At 46.6% G+C, this 13,967-nt stretch overlaps 1 protein-coding gene across 24 annotated transcripts in view; it reads right to left on the bottom strand.

Annotated features, from left to right (window-relative positions):
* Nucleotides 1–13,967, bottom strand: part of AFDN (afadin, adherens junction formation factor) — a 140,742-nt gene that overhangs the window by 94,259 nt on the left and 32,516 nt on the right. For 15 of the 24 annotated variants that reach the window (XM_053221962.1, XM_053221964.1, XM_053221960.1 and 12 more), the window contains exons 2-5: nt 10,175–10,370; nt 6,625–6,740; nt 4,802–4,965; nt 1,434–1,594 (exon numbers count right to left, since the gene is read on the bottom strand). In XM_053221962.1, the coding sequence (XP_053077937.1) occupies nt 1,434–1,594; nt 4,802–4,965; nt 6,625–6,740; nt 10,175–10,370 (637 nt within the window). The remainder of the gene's footprint in view (nt 1–1,433; nt 1,595–4,801; nt 4,966–6,624; nt 6,741–10,174; nt 10,371–13,967) is intronic. The other 9 variants (XM_053221958.1, XM_053221979.1, XM_053221977.1 and 6 more) reach the window with 3 other exon arrangements.

Genomic DNA, 13,967 nt, shown 5'->3' on the forward strand with positions numbered 1-13,967 from the left:
TCTGCCCTTCCCTGGCTTACACCCTGTGTGTCTCTCGCTCTCAAAAATAAAAAAAAGTTAAAAACAGAACTTCCCTATGATCTAGCAATCACACACTAGATAGATATTTACCCAAACTAGTTAGTTATTTGACAATATCACCTTACAAGATACACTCACAAGCAAGTTTCCCAAGAAGCTTCAAATTTTTTCACAATCACACTGTTGCTAATAACAGTATCACGTTGCTTTTTCCTGTAATAAATCGTAATGTCAAAATAAAACAATTATACATTATTGGTGTCAGGTGGAGAGAATTTATCCTAAGAAAGGCTAGATTGTCTGAAACTGAAGCAGTAAGAAACACGTACTAGAGGTCAGCTAGCTCTGTCCACTGAAGAGGGGGGCGAGCAAACACTAAGCAGCACCAGGGAGTTCTCCGAGCAACCAGAAACAGCGAGCATTTGTAAGAGAAACAGCCACCTTCCTAGTCTGGGGCAGCACGTTCCCAAGGTGAGCCTCGGTGTCCTGTCACGCAGGGAGACTCCCCAAGACCACCAGGGACACGTCAAAGCCTCAGGTGCCAGGTGGAAGAGACCCTTGCTGTCTCAAAGTGACAATTCAAGAACCAGTAAGGACAGTAACTGCAACAGACGGAAAGGCACTGACAACTTTTAACCCCACGAATTCGTTAAAAAGCTCACAACCACTGCTCACCTGTGGATGCTGGTACGGGAGGTATTTCCGCCCCGCTCCCTCTCCCCCCAAAAACCTACCCCACCTCCTCCCCTAACCAAGGAAGCAGAGCCGGAGGAAAACCAGGGTAAACCTGGATGCAGTCGGCAAAATCCCCAAGACAAATAACCCGGGTCTCCACCGCACACCAGTAAGGACGAGAAGCAGGAGGACAGACAAGAGGAAAGGGAATCGCAGAAGGAACGCCAGCCCCACCAGGTGCCACCTGCAGGTGCTATCTGGATCCCACGCCAGGGAGGGATCATCGGAGGCTGTCAGGAAGAAGCCAACGACGACCAGACAGTCTGAGGCCCTGGGGGACTTGCCCTCAAGGCTTCGGTAAGGGACAACAGTGCCGTGGTTCCTTTCTATTTCCCAGGAACCTTCACCTTCGGGAAAGTGCACGGACATAGAGGATGAAATACCGAGAAATCTGCGAAGCGGCGCCGATGTGGGAGCAGAGAGGAGGCCGGGGCGGTCGAGGGCGGAGGCCGGGTAACAGGCCCACGGGGGGTTCGCTGCATCTCTCTCTTGTGTTGTACATACTCGAAAGTTTCCAGAACCCAAGAATTTAAAACAAGAGCTGCACCGGGGAGGAGGGCCTAATCGGACCCATCGCTAACCGCCCGAGGCAGAGCAGAGCGACCCGGCGGCGCGGCGCGCAGCACACGGCTCGGAAGGAGGCGCCCCCCCCCCCCCCCCCCCCCGCGCACGCGCACCTGAGTCCGGCCGCCCGTCCGAGCTCCGAAACTCCTGCATCCGCCTCTCCAGCTTCTGCTGCCGCCGGCGCTTCATGACCACCTCGGGGTTGGAGATCGTGCGAGTGAAGCTGGTCTCGGGCATGTCTTTGTAAACCTCGGCGGCCAGTCGGGAATTCTCGCTGCAAGAAAAAGAGGCGCCAGCGGTGTCCGCTCAGGGTCGCACGGGAACCGCTCCGCCGCAGTCACACAGCGGTGACGGCGGCAGGTGCTCCCCGGATCGCCCCGCAGCAGGCCAGGGTCTGCACGCACTGGTACCTGGTGCCCATCGATCGGGACTGTGGACAACCCGGTCCCTCTCGACGCAAGCTAGTACACGGAGGAGAAACGGATCATTAAGATCTTATAGCGAGTTTACGTAGTAGCCCAATTGCTGTGCATTCGCTAACCAGGCTAGAAGAAAAATGTGCAAATTACACACGTCTGCAATTTCCACCAGTGTTTTCCTAAAAATAGACCAAATGAGTGACAAACATTCCAACCACAAGAAATAAAGAACTGAATATACTTTTAGTAAAAGGCTCTTAAAATTATAGTAAATCTTGAACTCTAATAGCATGATTTTTGAACTAAAAGATTTAACATTCACTTTCTTGAAGGTAAATTTTCCTAAGAAAATTGCCCCAGCGGCTCCTCCGACAAGCAATCAACTGTCCAGAGGGCAGAGTTTTTGAAAACTGCATATTCAGGTAAGGCGGATAAAAGACTCGATTTCGATAAATACACTTTAAGAGGTCATTTTTAATCCTGTCGGTTGAGCGTCCCACTTCGGCTCAGGTCACGATCTTGCAGTTTGTGACTTAGAACCCTGTGTCGGGCTCTGTGCTGACACCCCGGGGCCTGCTTCAGATTCTGTGTCTCCCGCTCTCTCTGCCCTTCCCCTGCTCGTGCTGTCTCTGTCTCTCAAAAATAAATAAACGTTAAAAAAAATTTTTTTTAATCATTAAACAATCAAGCTTTGAATCAACCAAATTGAACTTAAATCATTTTAAGTAGCTCATTTTCTTTTTAAATTTTGAGAGAGCGAGCATGAGCACGCATGCATGAGCACACAAGCAGGGGAGGGACAGAGCAAGAGGAAGACAGAATTCTAAGCAGGTTCCTCCACGCTAAGAGCAGAGCCCGCCTCAGGGCTCAACCCCACGACCATGAGATCCTGAACTGAGCCAAAAATCAAGAGTTGGACACTTAATCAACTGAGCCACCCAAGGTGCCCTTAAGCAGCTCATTTTCTTAACACAAACAATGGATTACTCCATAAACGAAGCTAATTGGATAGGACAAACCGTAGCGTAATTTTCAAACTTTCCTCTTGATATTTTTCATGTATAAGCAACATAAACAATTTCTATTGTGTAACTATGCTAAACAGAGCCCTACTGTGTAGGTAATACTATACTCAACAGCTCATGTTCATTACACAGGCCTTGCTGTCTGACAGATTAAGATATAAACCCACTTTGATGCAATCCAAAATGGGCTCAATTCCACTCTAAACATCATTAACAAATGGTTAATAATTCGCAATATATACAGAATACTTAGTATCAAACAACAAAGACAGACTTGGAGAAGTTGCTACAACACAAGGTAAATGGTTAGTGAGTAAATGGTTAGTGATGCGTGGAAAGACAGCTACGCTGTTAATGACAAAATAAACTGGAGTTTCTCGAGGTATTGTGCACTGTGAAGAGAGAGAGTAGGAGGAAGCGAGGAGGCTCGTGGGCTGTGGAAGATGCCTCCAGGAGCAGCCTGGCCACGTACGTGTCCCGGGCTGTCCCTGAGCCGCTCTTCCTGAGTGCTCCTTAAGGATGAGTCCCCGGAGTTGTGAGCAAGGACGGTCACAAGAGTTACTTGTAACACCAACAAACCCTGTGAACTACCTACAAGTACAAAACAAAGAGGGCTGATGAAATCAGTTTTGGGAAACACTGCAGGACAGACTACTACATAATCATTTAAATTACTTTACATTTTTGTGAAAATATATACTTAGGAATAGATGTATGTATTTATGTGATAGATTTTAGTGGAAAGAGGTCATGTGGAAAGCTCTAGTTTCAAAAGCCTCTGATTCCATTTAAAAACTCTACATAAACGTATGAAGTGTACATATTTGCGCACCAGACAAAGCACCTTCTCGGCTCCTGGGACGACAGGTGACTCTCTCCCCCTTTCCGAAAAATCTGTGTTCTGACTTTCTAAAATGAACACCTGTTACTTCAGCAATAGAACAGCACAGAGGCCATGATGCAGGCACCACGGAGGCGAGGAGGGACCTAAGAGGGACCATGATACCCTGACGGCTACATGAAGGGCCAGCTAATGTGAAAACTGACGGGTCTCCACCAAGATCTTGCACCTAAGGGGAAAGGTCAGTATCTTCTGAGGTGTCTTTTCTGTTATAATCAAAATGCAAGGATCTCCCTTATTCCATCAGCTCTGAGGTCAGAAGCTCAAATTCCTTTAGTCGGGGAAGTGGTGGGGCCGGAGCCAACAACACAGTGCAGCTGAACCTTAAAAGGGCACAGCTGCAGGGCACCTGGGTGGCTCAGTCGGTTAAGCATCCAACTTAGGCTCAGATCATGATCTCACGGTTCATGAGTTCAAGCCCCACATCAGGCTCTGTGCTGACAGCTCAGAGCCTGGAGCCTGCTTCAGATTCTGTGTCTCTGTCTCTCTCTGCCCTGACTCCACTCACACTTGGTCTCGCTCTCAAATGTTAAAAAAAAAAAAAAAAAGGCACAGCTGCTCTTCTCACTGGTCCTGCCAACCCCTGATGAGGTGTTCAGTGTATTTAAGAAACCACTGCCGGGGCGCCTAGGTGGCTCAGTCGGTTAAGCGTCCGACTTCAGCTCAGGTCACGATCTCACGGTCCATGAGTTCAAGCCCCGCGTCAGGCTCTGGGCTGATGGCTCAGAGCCTGGAGCCTGCTTCCGATTCTGTGTCTCCCTCTCTCTCTGCCCCTCCCCTGTTCATGCTCTGTCTCAAAAATAAATAAACGTTAAAAAAAAAAATTAAAAAAAAAACACCAAACCACCCAGAAACGAAAGGCCCAAAATGAAGAAAACACTGACAATAGTATGCTAAGAACAATACTGTTCAGCAGGTTGATTACCTGAGATTAGCAAACCCGGGGAGAGGGGTCTGCCCCTGCCAGCCAGGAACCTGGTTAGGGGAGACCCCTCAGCTCCCCTCAGCACAGAAGAGCCAAGCACCCAAGCTCATTTCTTAACTGACGCTTGTCCTTCTCACAGTTTATCTGGTAATTTAACAAGGTCTGCTTCATTAAATAGGACAGAGACGGAGATGTTTCCAGAATTACTTACAGGTCATCCCCTTGGAAAGGCCGATCATCTTTCTCAGATGCCTGCCTCACTGCCTCTTTCTCTCTCTTCTTTTTCTCCTTCTTCTCTTTCTTGGAGAGAGTTCTCTTGAAGTTCTGGATAACACCTTCTTTCTCCTGCTTTTCAGGTCCATTGCTTTGAGCCTTCTGATAAAAGTAACATCATCACTAAGGCAGCTGTCGGCACAGAATCACAGAAAGCACTCTCTGGCCTAGCTGACTTCCTCTTGATTACAGCCAAAACCCAGCTCCTGAGACAAGGAAAGGTCTGGGGGATGGAGAGGTTCTTTATCTTGACTGGGCTGACGGCTACAGGCGTGTATTTATCAAAACTTACACGTTCAAGATCTCCGCATTTCACCACGTGTATCTTTTACCTCAATTCAAAATGAATATGCAAGCAAGCAAGCAAGCAAGCAAACGGAAAACCAAACCCAGTAAAGAAAACCGGAGTGGGACTCAGGAAACCAGATTTTCAATAAATAAAATTTAAGTTACACATAATTTTAAGTTACTTAAAAAAAAAAAAAAGGAACCTAATCAAAATACAGAAATAGCTAAGTGTTTAAATCACTATCTACTTCATACGTGATTTTTCTAACCTTAAAACAAATATAGGAGTAGCCATAAGAAACTGGCTTTTTGGATGCAAAACTAAGCACTGTTTGTGCAAAACTCTGTATCTTCTTTTCCAGATCTTATTTGCTTGCTTACTCTTAATTTACAACTTGGCCTGCGAGCAGATGACACAGAGACAAAAGTTTTTTTTATCTAATTAACAGGTCGACTGTGAACATTCGAGACTAGCCAAGAAAGGTTCCTGTACTGGGAACTAAACTGCCCTCCGCTTCATCGACGCTGGCGCCCCATCCTTGCCACCAGCTACGCCCGTGCTGTCCTCACCCGAACAAGGGCTCGGGTGCCCACGAATGAGCCTCTCTGGCCTACAGCGGGGCACTCAGCTGAGGTCACGGTGCAGAGATGAAATAAAACACGGGCCAGAGAAGAAAGAAGAGAGATGCCCGTTATTACTTCACAAGAATCTGCTACAAAAGCAACAAGCACTAGAGCAGAGAACAAGAAAGGCCAAGAACACTCCTCAACATGGAGCACCCGCGTCACGACACCAAGAAACTCTCGTTTCCAAAAGGGAGTAATGGCACTCGTGTCCCAACCTGTTGGGGACTTTTCTCTAAGTGTTCTTGACCTCTGCGTTTGCTACCACTTTGTTTCACACAGAAATTATCGTTATTTTCCAGCTTGACCCCTATTCCATAGTGTTCCATGGAAAACAACCAACAGCACAGGAGCTCCGGACACCTACTGCCTGAGAAGGTTTTAGAATCACTCAATTACGTTAACCCAAGAAAGTCTACATACAACACGGAAAAGGTTTTCACTGTACCTTATGAAGTTGTACCTGAAAATTCACACATAAATAAATAGGTTATTAAAACTTTACTTTCCCTTCTGATTTTTATTAAAACAGATTTGGACTTTATAACTTGGTAAAAACAAAACAAAACAAAACTAAACTGGTGGTTACTTCATCATTAAATCTCTTAATAACAAAAGCTGACCTAATGCTTCTTTGGAAAAGTAAAGGGCAACATTAGGCATTATTCAGTGAAACAGGATGAAACAGAGAAGCAGGGTTCTGTTTACATTTTCTTCTGCACGAAGGGTCATTCAGGTCATTTAAGAAGAGAAGCAAAAAGTGAAGCCCTTATCACATTCACATGACATGTGTGTTTCGGCAACCCTGGGCCCAGGACACGGTCAGCACGAGACCTGGACGGAACGTACCTTAGGAGGAAGGGCATCGTTCTCATTCTTAAGAACGAACCTGCCCTCTCGATCGTCTTTATTCCAATTCAACTGCACAACAAGGGGTTTCTCATCTACATCCAATCTTCTTTCTTCTTCAAATAATGAAATGAAAAAAAATTAAGTCATGGTTACTTAACAGCACTAGCTAATAAAACGTTCTGACATACGTTTCATTTCCTCCCTTATAAGGTAATAAAATCCCTCATTACCACCAGTACTAACAGGCTGAAATGTAACCCAAAATAGCAAGCGGGAGTTTTAATGATCTACTATTGTGCTGGTACTAGAACACATACTACCATGTACCCAATGCCAAACACTGACCAGGGATAATTTCCTTACAACATTTAGAATCCAGTTGGGAAAAGAGAAATGCACACAAACTAGAAGAAAATAGAGGGCTCCGCGAAGCCTCCCTCTGTAAACCATCTCCTATGCAGCTGGAGGCTAAGAGAGTAACGTTAAGAGGACACAAAGTTCCGCTGACCTCCGTGACAGCTCCTCGCAGGCCCGGGAGCGAGTGACCGTGGTGCTCGCCTTCCTGGCTCCTTCCGATCCTCCCACGCTCGCCACCCAGCCCTCAGGTCACCTAGAGAAGCCACCGTCCCGTCCCTCGGTTCCGACAGCGTGCCACTACGTTTAGCGTGTTCCTTCTCGCTTGAGTTCTAATAAGTCCCGGGGCCCACAGAGGGGCTTCCTGCAGAGCCCGCTCACCCGGACCACCTACCACAGCCTGCAAGCAGGTCTTTAGCAAACACAGGAGACAGAGGCCAGCTGAAGAAGTACTGTGGTCAAGGAAGCAGGAGTCAACAGGACAGACTTAAAACAGAGACTGATAAAGACTTTTAGTAAGTACTATACGCAAGCAGATTATAAGAATACAGAAATAATAAGTTCTAATTTGTTTTATGAGCTGAAAAAATGAGAGATGAAAAATCAGGGCAATAAATGAGGGACTGGATCAAGAAGTTTGAAACTGATGCTACAAACCAAAATTACCCAGTTTTTCTTGTCGCAAGATTTGTACTATATCAAAATCCTTCACGTGCGTTTTTTAGAGAGCTAGTTTTAACAACAATCAAGTCTAAATCATAAAAGTAAAACAAAACAAGGGTGAGCCATTCTAACGTGCGTGTGGCAAACCAGGAAACGGAAGTACAGTCAGGGTCCCTACTACAACTTTGTAACTTGAAGACACCTTTCTGCCTCAGTGGTTTTTGTTTGTTTGTTTTAAAACAGCACAATTTTTGGAAAAGTATTTTCCAATTGAGTTCACCAAGGAATCCTACCCACAAAAAGGGTAACGGTGGAGTTTCCCTGGTGATGGATGTGCGCGTTGGGCCCAGAACTCAGCCCTCGGGAGCGGTGGTCTCCAAACATGCACCAAGGCTCTCTGCACACTCACTGAGGAGCCTTTTCAGTTTTCAGGGGAACAAGTCACACCCGCCGCAGGCAGCCCGCGTGCATAACAGGCCGCACGGTCCCTCCCCCGGCAGCACCCCAGACCTGCCCCGAGAGGGATTGAGGGCCCCGCTCCCCACCCAGGGGCCAGAGGCACACAAACCCCATCAGGCAAGAACGGTCATTAAAAATGGAATGAAAATTGTACTTTTCCTTTCATTTTCTGTGCACTATTTTCCAAACACGTACCAAGTTGTTAGCGCATAAACAGTCCACAACTTGTCTGAATCTAACTACTCAATGAAACGAGCCCCGCCCCCGACGCCCCTAGGGCTCTAGGACGTGAAAGCACAGAGCGCGGACAGAGGGCTCCTCCTGGCGTCAGGGGCACAGAGGGAGCCCGCTGCTCCGAGTGCAGGGGTGCGGATGGCCAGAGCCACACGGTCCCGGTGCGCCGCTCACCGCGGGTACAGAGGAGACCGCCTCCAGGCACCTTCGCCGAGTTTTCACCTCCTTACCGCAACACAGTTTACTTTTTAATTAAAGAAAATTTTAAGGAAAAAGTTGTAGTTTCTTCTCAACAACCTAGTTATAGTGATTCTGAGCTAAAGGAAAAATTCAACCTCAGAAAAACCATCCAAAATTAAGGTTATCCTCTATCATCAAATCTAGCTTTGGTGTGGCTTATGTAGTGGGATGTCCTCATAATGTTGAAAGAGTAACAAACAAATACGGCCTGTATCTCCTACTCTCCAAGGGAAAAGTGTTTGGTCATACCTGAATTCCATGCAGTACAACAATTCTTACCCTATTTCAAATATACAAAGAAAGCTGCAATTTTGAAGTCAAGACAAATAACGCATGTTCAAAGAGTATTTCTGGATGGAATTTAACAGGTATTTAAATTGGGTTTCTGCTATATATGTAATCCTTTAGTTGTTGCATTAATTGGAATCTGTATTTTTAAAAAAATTTTTTACATCTATTTTTGAGAGAGCATGAGCAGGGGAGGGGCAGAGAGAGGAGACACAATATATTTTATAGGGGACTCAATATTTCCACAGCACTCATTAAAAAATGTATAAATTTCTACATCTCTAATGTTTGTTTTTGAAGAGTGAGCAAGCACACACACGAGAGCCAGAGAGGGGGGTTGGGGCGGGGGGGGGGAAGGGGGGGAGAATCCCAAGAAGGCTCCATACTCAGCGCAGAGCCCAACACGGGGCTCGAACCCATGAACTGTGAGATCATGACCTGAGCCAAAACCGAGTCGGATGCTCAACCGAGCCACCCAGGCACCCCAAATTTCTACATTTCTAATCAGTCCAACTTAAATTGCCATCTCATATGTAGGATATTTTCAAAAATTTCAAACATTAAAACAAGGAGAAATGACTACATAAGTTTCCCCAAGATACCCTAAGTATTCCAAATAAGGAAAATATACAATCTCACATTACAAAAATACTCATTTTTGTAAGATTGAGGATTCATGCCCATAATATTTTAACCGGATTAAATTGTAGTATCATAATCTATACATAAAAGTTACAGGAGGGGCACCTGGGTGGCTCAGTCAGTTAAGCGTCCGACTTTGGCTCAGGTCATGATCTCACCGTTCCTGGATTCAAGCCCCGTTGTCGGGCTCTGTGCTGACAGCTCAGAGCATGGAGCCTGCTTCTGATTCTGTGTCTTCCTCTCTCTCTCTCTCTGCCCCTCCCCGACTCATGCTCACTTTCGCTCTCGAAAACAAACATTAAAAAGTTAAAAAAAAAAAAAAAAAAAAAGTTACGTGAACTAGCTCTCCAAAAGCAAGTAACATACGGTTTCATCAACGTGTATGGGCGCCTAGATCCACTGGCGAGTTTTAACGATGAAACGTCACGCTAGTTCTTTGAAGAAAATAAGTGTACGATACATCCATCCTAACTTCCACCAAATCTAATTCCCGGGATCCTGTCTGAACGTTTCGCAGACGCACAAACACCCCCCAACGTCCCCAGGAAGAGAAGGGCCAGCGGCAAAGCAATGCTGTGACAGAGATGCGCTCTGCACACAGGAGTGGTTCAGAAGTTGTCTACACAGCAGAGGCTACCCCGCCAGTACCCCGTGTGTGCACACTGACCTCCGCTGACGTGAACTTCGTAGAGGGAGTACTTGGGGGACGACAGCATCCGCATGTCAGGGCGGAATTTCTCTGCCAGCGTCTCGATCACGTCTTGCGTGGTGGCCGTACTAGAGACCCGAATGCATTTTGTTGCAAAGTTTCCAGCAGCTTTATCTTGAAAATAAAATCTCATTACGCCATGAAACTCCAAATCCTAAAGGAAAACAGAAAGGAAAAACATTCTAAAATAAGATTCAATTTCTAGAATAAAAAGTCATTCACCATCCTTAAAAGATGTTTCATTACTGCAAACATCTGAGACAGAAACGGAGAGACAGGGTTTAGGCTTCAAACTGAATCACGTGACTTGGGACAAGTTATTTACAACCTGCGCCTTACTGGTCTCACGTATACGACAGTGGCCGTGGAGCAGCTGACGTCAACGACAGCTAATATTAATGAGTCTCCAGCCAGTGCCAGGCACACCCCGACACGCGCTACTTGGCTGTGTCTTTAGAAGGACGCGGGTTAGCAGATTCACTACTAAACTCTGTTTTCAAGACTCGGTCATTGAAACACAAAGTTTAAGGATCTTGCCCAGTTATGCAGCAAATCACAGTTAAAATCCAGACCCACAGATCCCCAAAGTCCATGCCTAGCAATCCCTGAGGTCCCGTCCAGCCTCCAAATCATAAAGCCTAAATGAAGGGACGACTCAAACCACAAAGGAAAAATGTTAGCCCCAATTCTAACATGAAAGTGAATGGATGGAAACTCTTAGCCTTTGCAGAATCGAAACTAATTTTCATATGAACTACTGCCCAAAATCAATGAACACGGTTTTTCTCAAAACCGGACTTCTCGAGATAAACACGGTGGGTCTTACAAGCAAGGGAACTGTAACGTGGTCTGGAGCTGGAGCTGTGCAACTACAGGATGCCCGTTCCCGTGACTTCTTTTCCCTTTCTGGTCAATTAAAATGCAGGTTATTTCAGTGAAACTCCTGTCAGCTTCCAGGCCCTCTGCTATAACCCAAGACTCAGCGGTTCGTATCCCACAGGCTGAACCACTACATCAGAGAACATGGGGGACACTGGACCTGGGGATACAAGGGGGCAAGGTCCTGCGCTCCTGTGTACCCCACTGTTTCCCCGAACACAAGAAAAGCACAGCTCCAAACAAACTTCCAAGCAGCATTCCACCTCGTCTGCCCTCACTGCCCTCAGCACCACTGACAATTCTTCCCTCTTCTCGCCTTCCACACTGGCACATCAAGTCATTCCACCGTCAAAATACATCTAGAATCCACCCACAATTTTGTTAAAAGTCCGATCAGGTCACTCCTCAGCTTTACTCCTGGCGATGGCTTTTCTATGGGCTCCAAGCCCATCACAAGTAAGCTTTTCTATCCTCCCGACCTGCTCACTTAATTCTTCACTAATTAACGATGACCTAGTAATTTTAACAATTACGGGATATTAAACTGTGGTTAACTATATAACCTGGATGAAAATTAAAACAGAAAACAAGACAATAAGGCCTATTTATAGCCCCGAAGCTTTACTGTACTTGCTCAGGCCCCGTCCGAACACTAGGCAGTAGTTAATTCCCCATTTCCCACTGCCCCAGGGGAAAATCCAGAGAAAGCGAGCATGTGTTAAAAAAAAAATTAAGAAAAATAAAAAAAAATAAAAGAATGCCACGGAACCACAGGCCATGATTATGGAAGGGAGACTGAAAACAGCTTTATGAGTTAGCAAAATGGGAGCTCTATCAGGTCTGCTTTGGTCTCTCCAAATGATAAACTGCTTCTCTGTCCAGCCTGGTCAAGCAGCAGAGAATGTTGAGCAGTATCCTCTTTAAATGCTCTTCTCCGTCTCTGGTGTTACTCTGGCAATCCCCAACACCTTTGTAAAGTAACCACGCGCGTGCAAGATGGTCCTCAACTGTGAGTCTGTGTAAGTACCGGTTAGTATTCGTAACAACCCACCCTCGCCAAGTGCCCGGTGGTGCTAAGCACCTGCCGTTACTCGGCGGCCCCAGTCCTCCTCAGCTCCCGGCCTCTCTCCACTCAAGCCACAATTTCCACTTCTGGGTCTACTCTCCCCGTCCACCACCTCCTCAGACGTCAGAAAACAACAATTACTGACTGTATTTAGCTGTACAGATGTTAAGTCGTTATTACGGGAGTCCCGTGTTTACCCCAGGGTTCTGGCGCTCCAGTCGCCACCACTCCGAGATCGTCTTTACCCTACAGCCACAGTCTCCGACAGGAGCCGGCAAAACCATCCAGCTCTTCCAGGGGCTCCTGCTCTATAGACGAAGCAAGACCACCAGGCAAATTCACCTCCCACCCAATCACTTTGCTAACAGGATAGTTTCCATCATTTGTGACAAGACTAAAACCGACAGATGTACCTACGGATCCCAAAGACAGGAAGCACCCCTTTCCCAACTACCAGAAATGAAAGATTTGGGAAGGAACACCCAACTGGGCAAGAGCACAAAGGGAACAAGGATGTACCGACGAGCACGGGGAGGAGGAGGTCCCTCACCCTCAAGAAAATCCCTTATAGAGGGATTACTACTGTTTATAGGGAAAAAAGTGGACATACAAGTCTCCATTATCAACGTGGTTCAACTACTGATCGCACATAAAACATTGAAGTAAATGGGGAAAAAAAGAGTAAACTCAAGGGTAGAAATCCAGCAAGTAACGGCACTTCCACCTGCAAAGAACTAGGATTTCCGTTGATGTTTTTAAAGAAACAAGTTTCCAGGTTCTACCAAGCCTAAATAAAGTGGCCTACTAAAACCACCTTTAAATTCACTAGGTAAGCGCTAGTCGAGATTAACTCTGAGGGGCGGCTAGTGGCTCAGTTAAGCATCTAGCTCTTGATTTCTAAGTCATAATCTCCCAGTTCACGAGATGGTGAGACAGGAGCCCTGCGTCCACACCCCTCACGGAGCCTAATTCTGGCTCTCCCTCTAGCCCTCCCCTTCGCACAGTGCTTCCCTTCTGTGACTAAGTCCACAGAATTTTCAGACCCCAGAAAACTGATAAAACCAAGTTCTTGAACCTAAGACTTCTGCATATAACGACCAAATTAACAACTAATAGTAACGTATATTAAGGGCAACCATATGCCCAACACTAAGAGCTCAGCATTTAATACCTCCAACGTGAATGAGATACCTTATCAAGGGGTTGAAAAAGAAGGTTCCCCAGACGGGGGGGGTGTGTAAACTGTAACCACACAGCTCCCCGAGGGCAGAGCTACCCAGGAGCTGCCCCGGAAAACCTGAGCTTTAAACCCAAGCTCTGCAGCCCCGCCAGTTTCAACACTCACTCCACCACGGGAAGGAGGAACACAGGACTCTTCTCCTTCATGACAAGCGCAGGAGGAGGAGTTCCGGGAGAAACGGCGAAGAGAAGAAAGGAGCCCACGCCGCGCAGGCGCCTGCTCCACCTCGTCTAGGAGCCCACGAGCCTGCCCAGCGCACAGGGCGCCGGGCACCTGGGGGTTCGCCTCAGGGCACAAAACAGCTGGCATCTCAGCCGAAGAGCTGTATCTGAGTGACTTATCTGACACGTGTGAGCTCAAATTTCCTTGATTATGATCTGAAAGTAAGAAGCTTGTTTTGAGGAGTAAACTCCATAAAGAACCAGCCGTCAGAGGTCCCATTTGAATGGGAGCTTTCCCGAGGGACCTCATTCATGGTTCTAGGCCCTCCCTCAGTCTCTAATATGATGCTTCACGTGTAAAATTAAAAACAGATTTGAGTCAAAAGTTCCAGTAACAGTATCCGA

Source organism: Acinonyx jubatus, chromosome B2 (assembly GCF_027475565.1).
Source record: "Acinonyx jubatus isolate Ajub_Pintada_27869175 chromosome B2, VMU_Ajub_asm_v1.0, whole genome shotgun sequence".
Lineage (NCBI taxonomy): Eukaryota > Metazoa > Chordata > Mammalia > Carnivora > Felidae > Acinonyx > Acinonyx jubatus.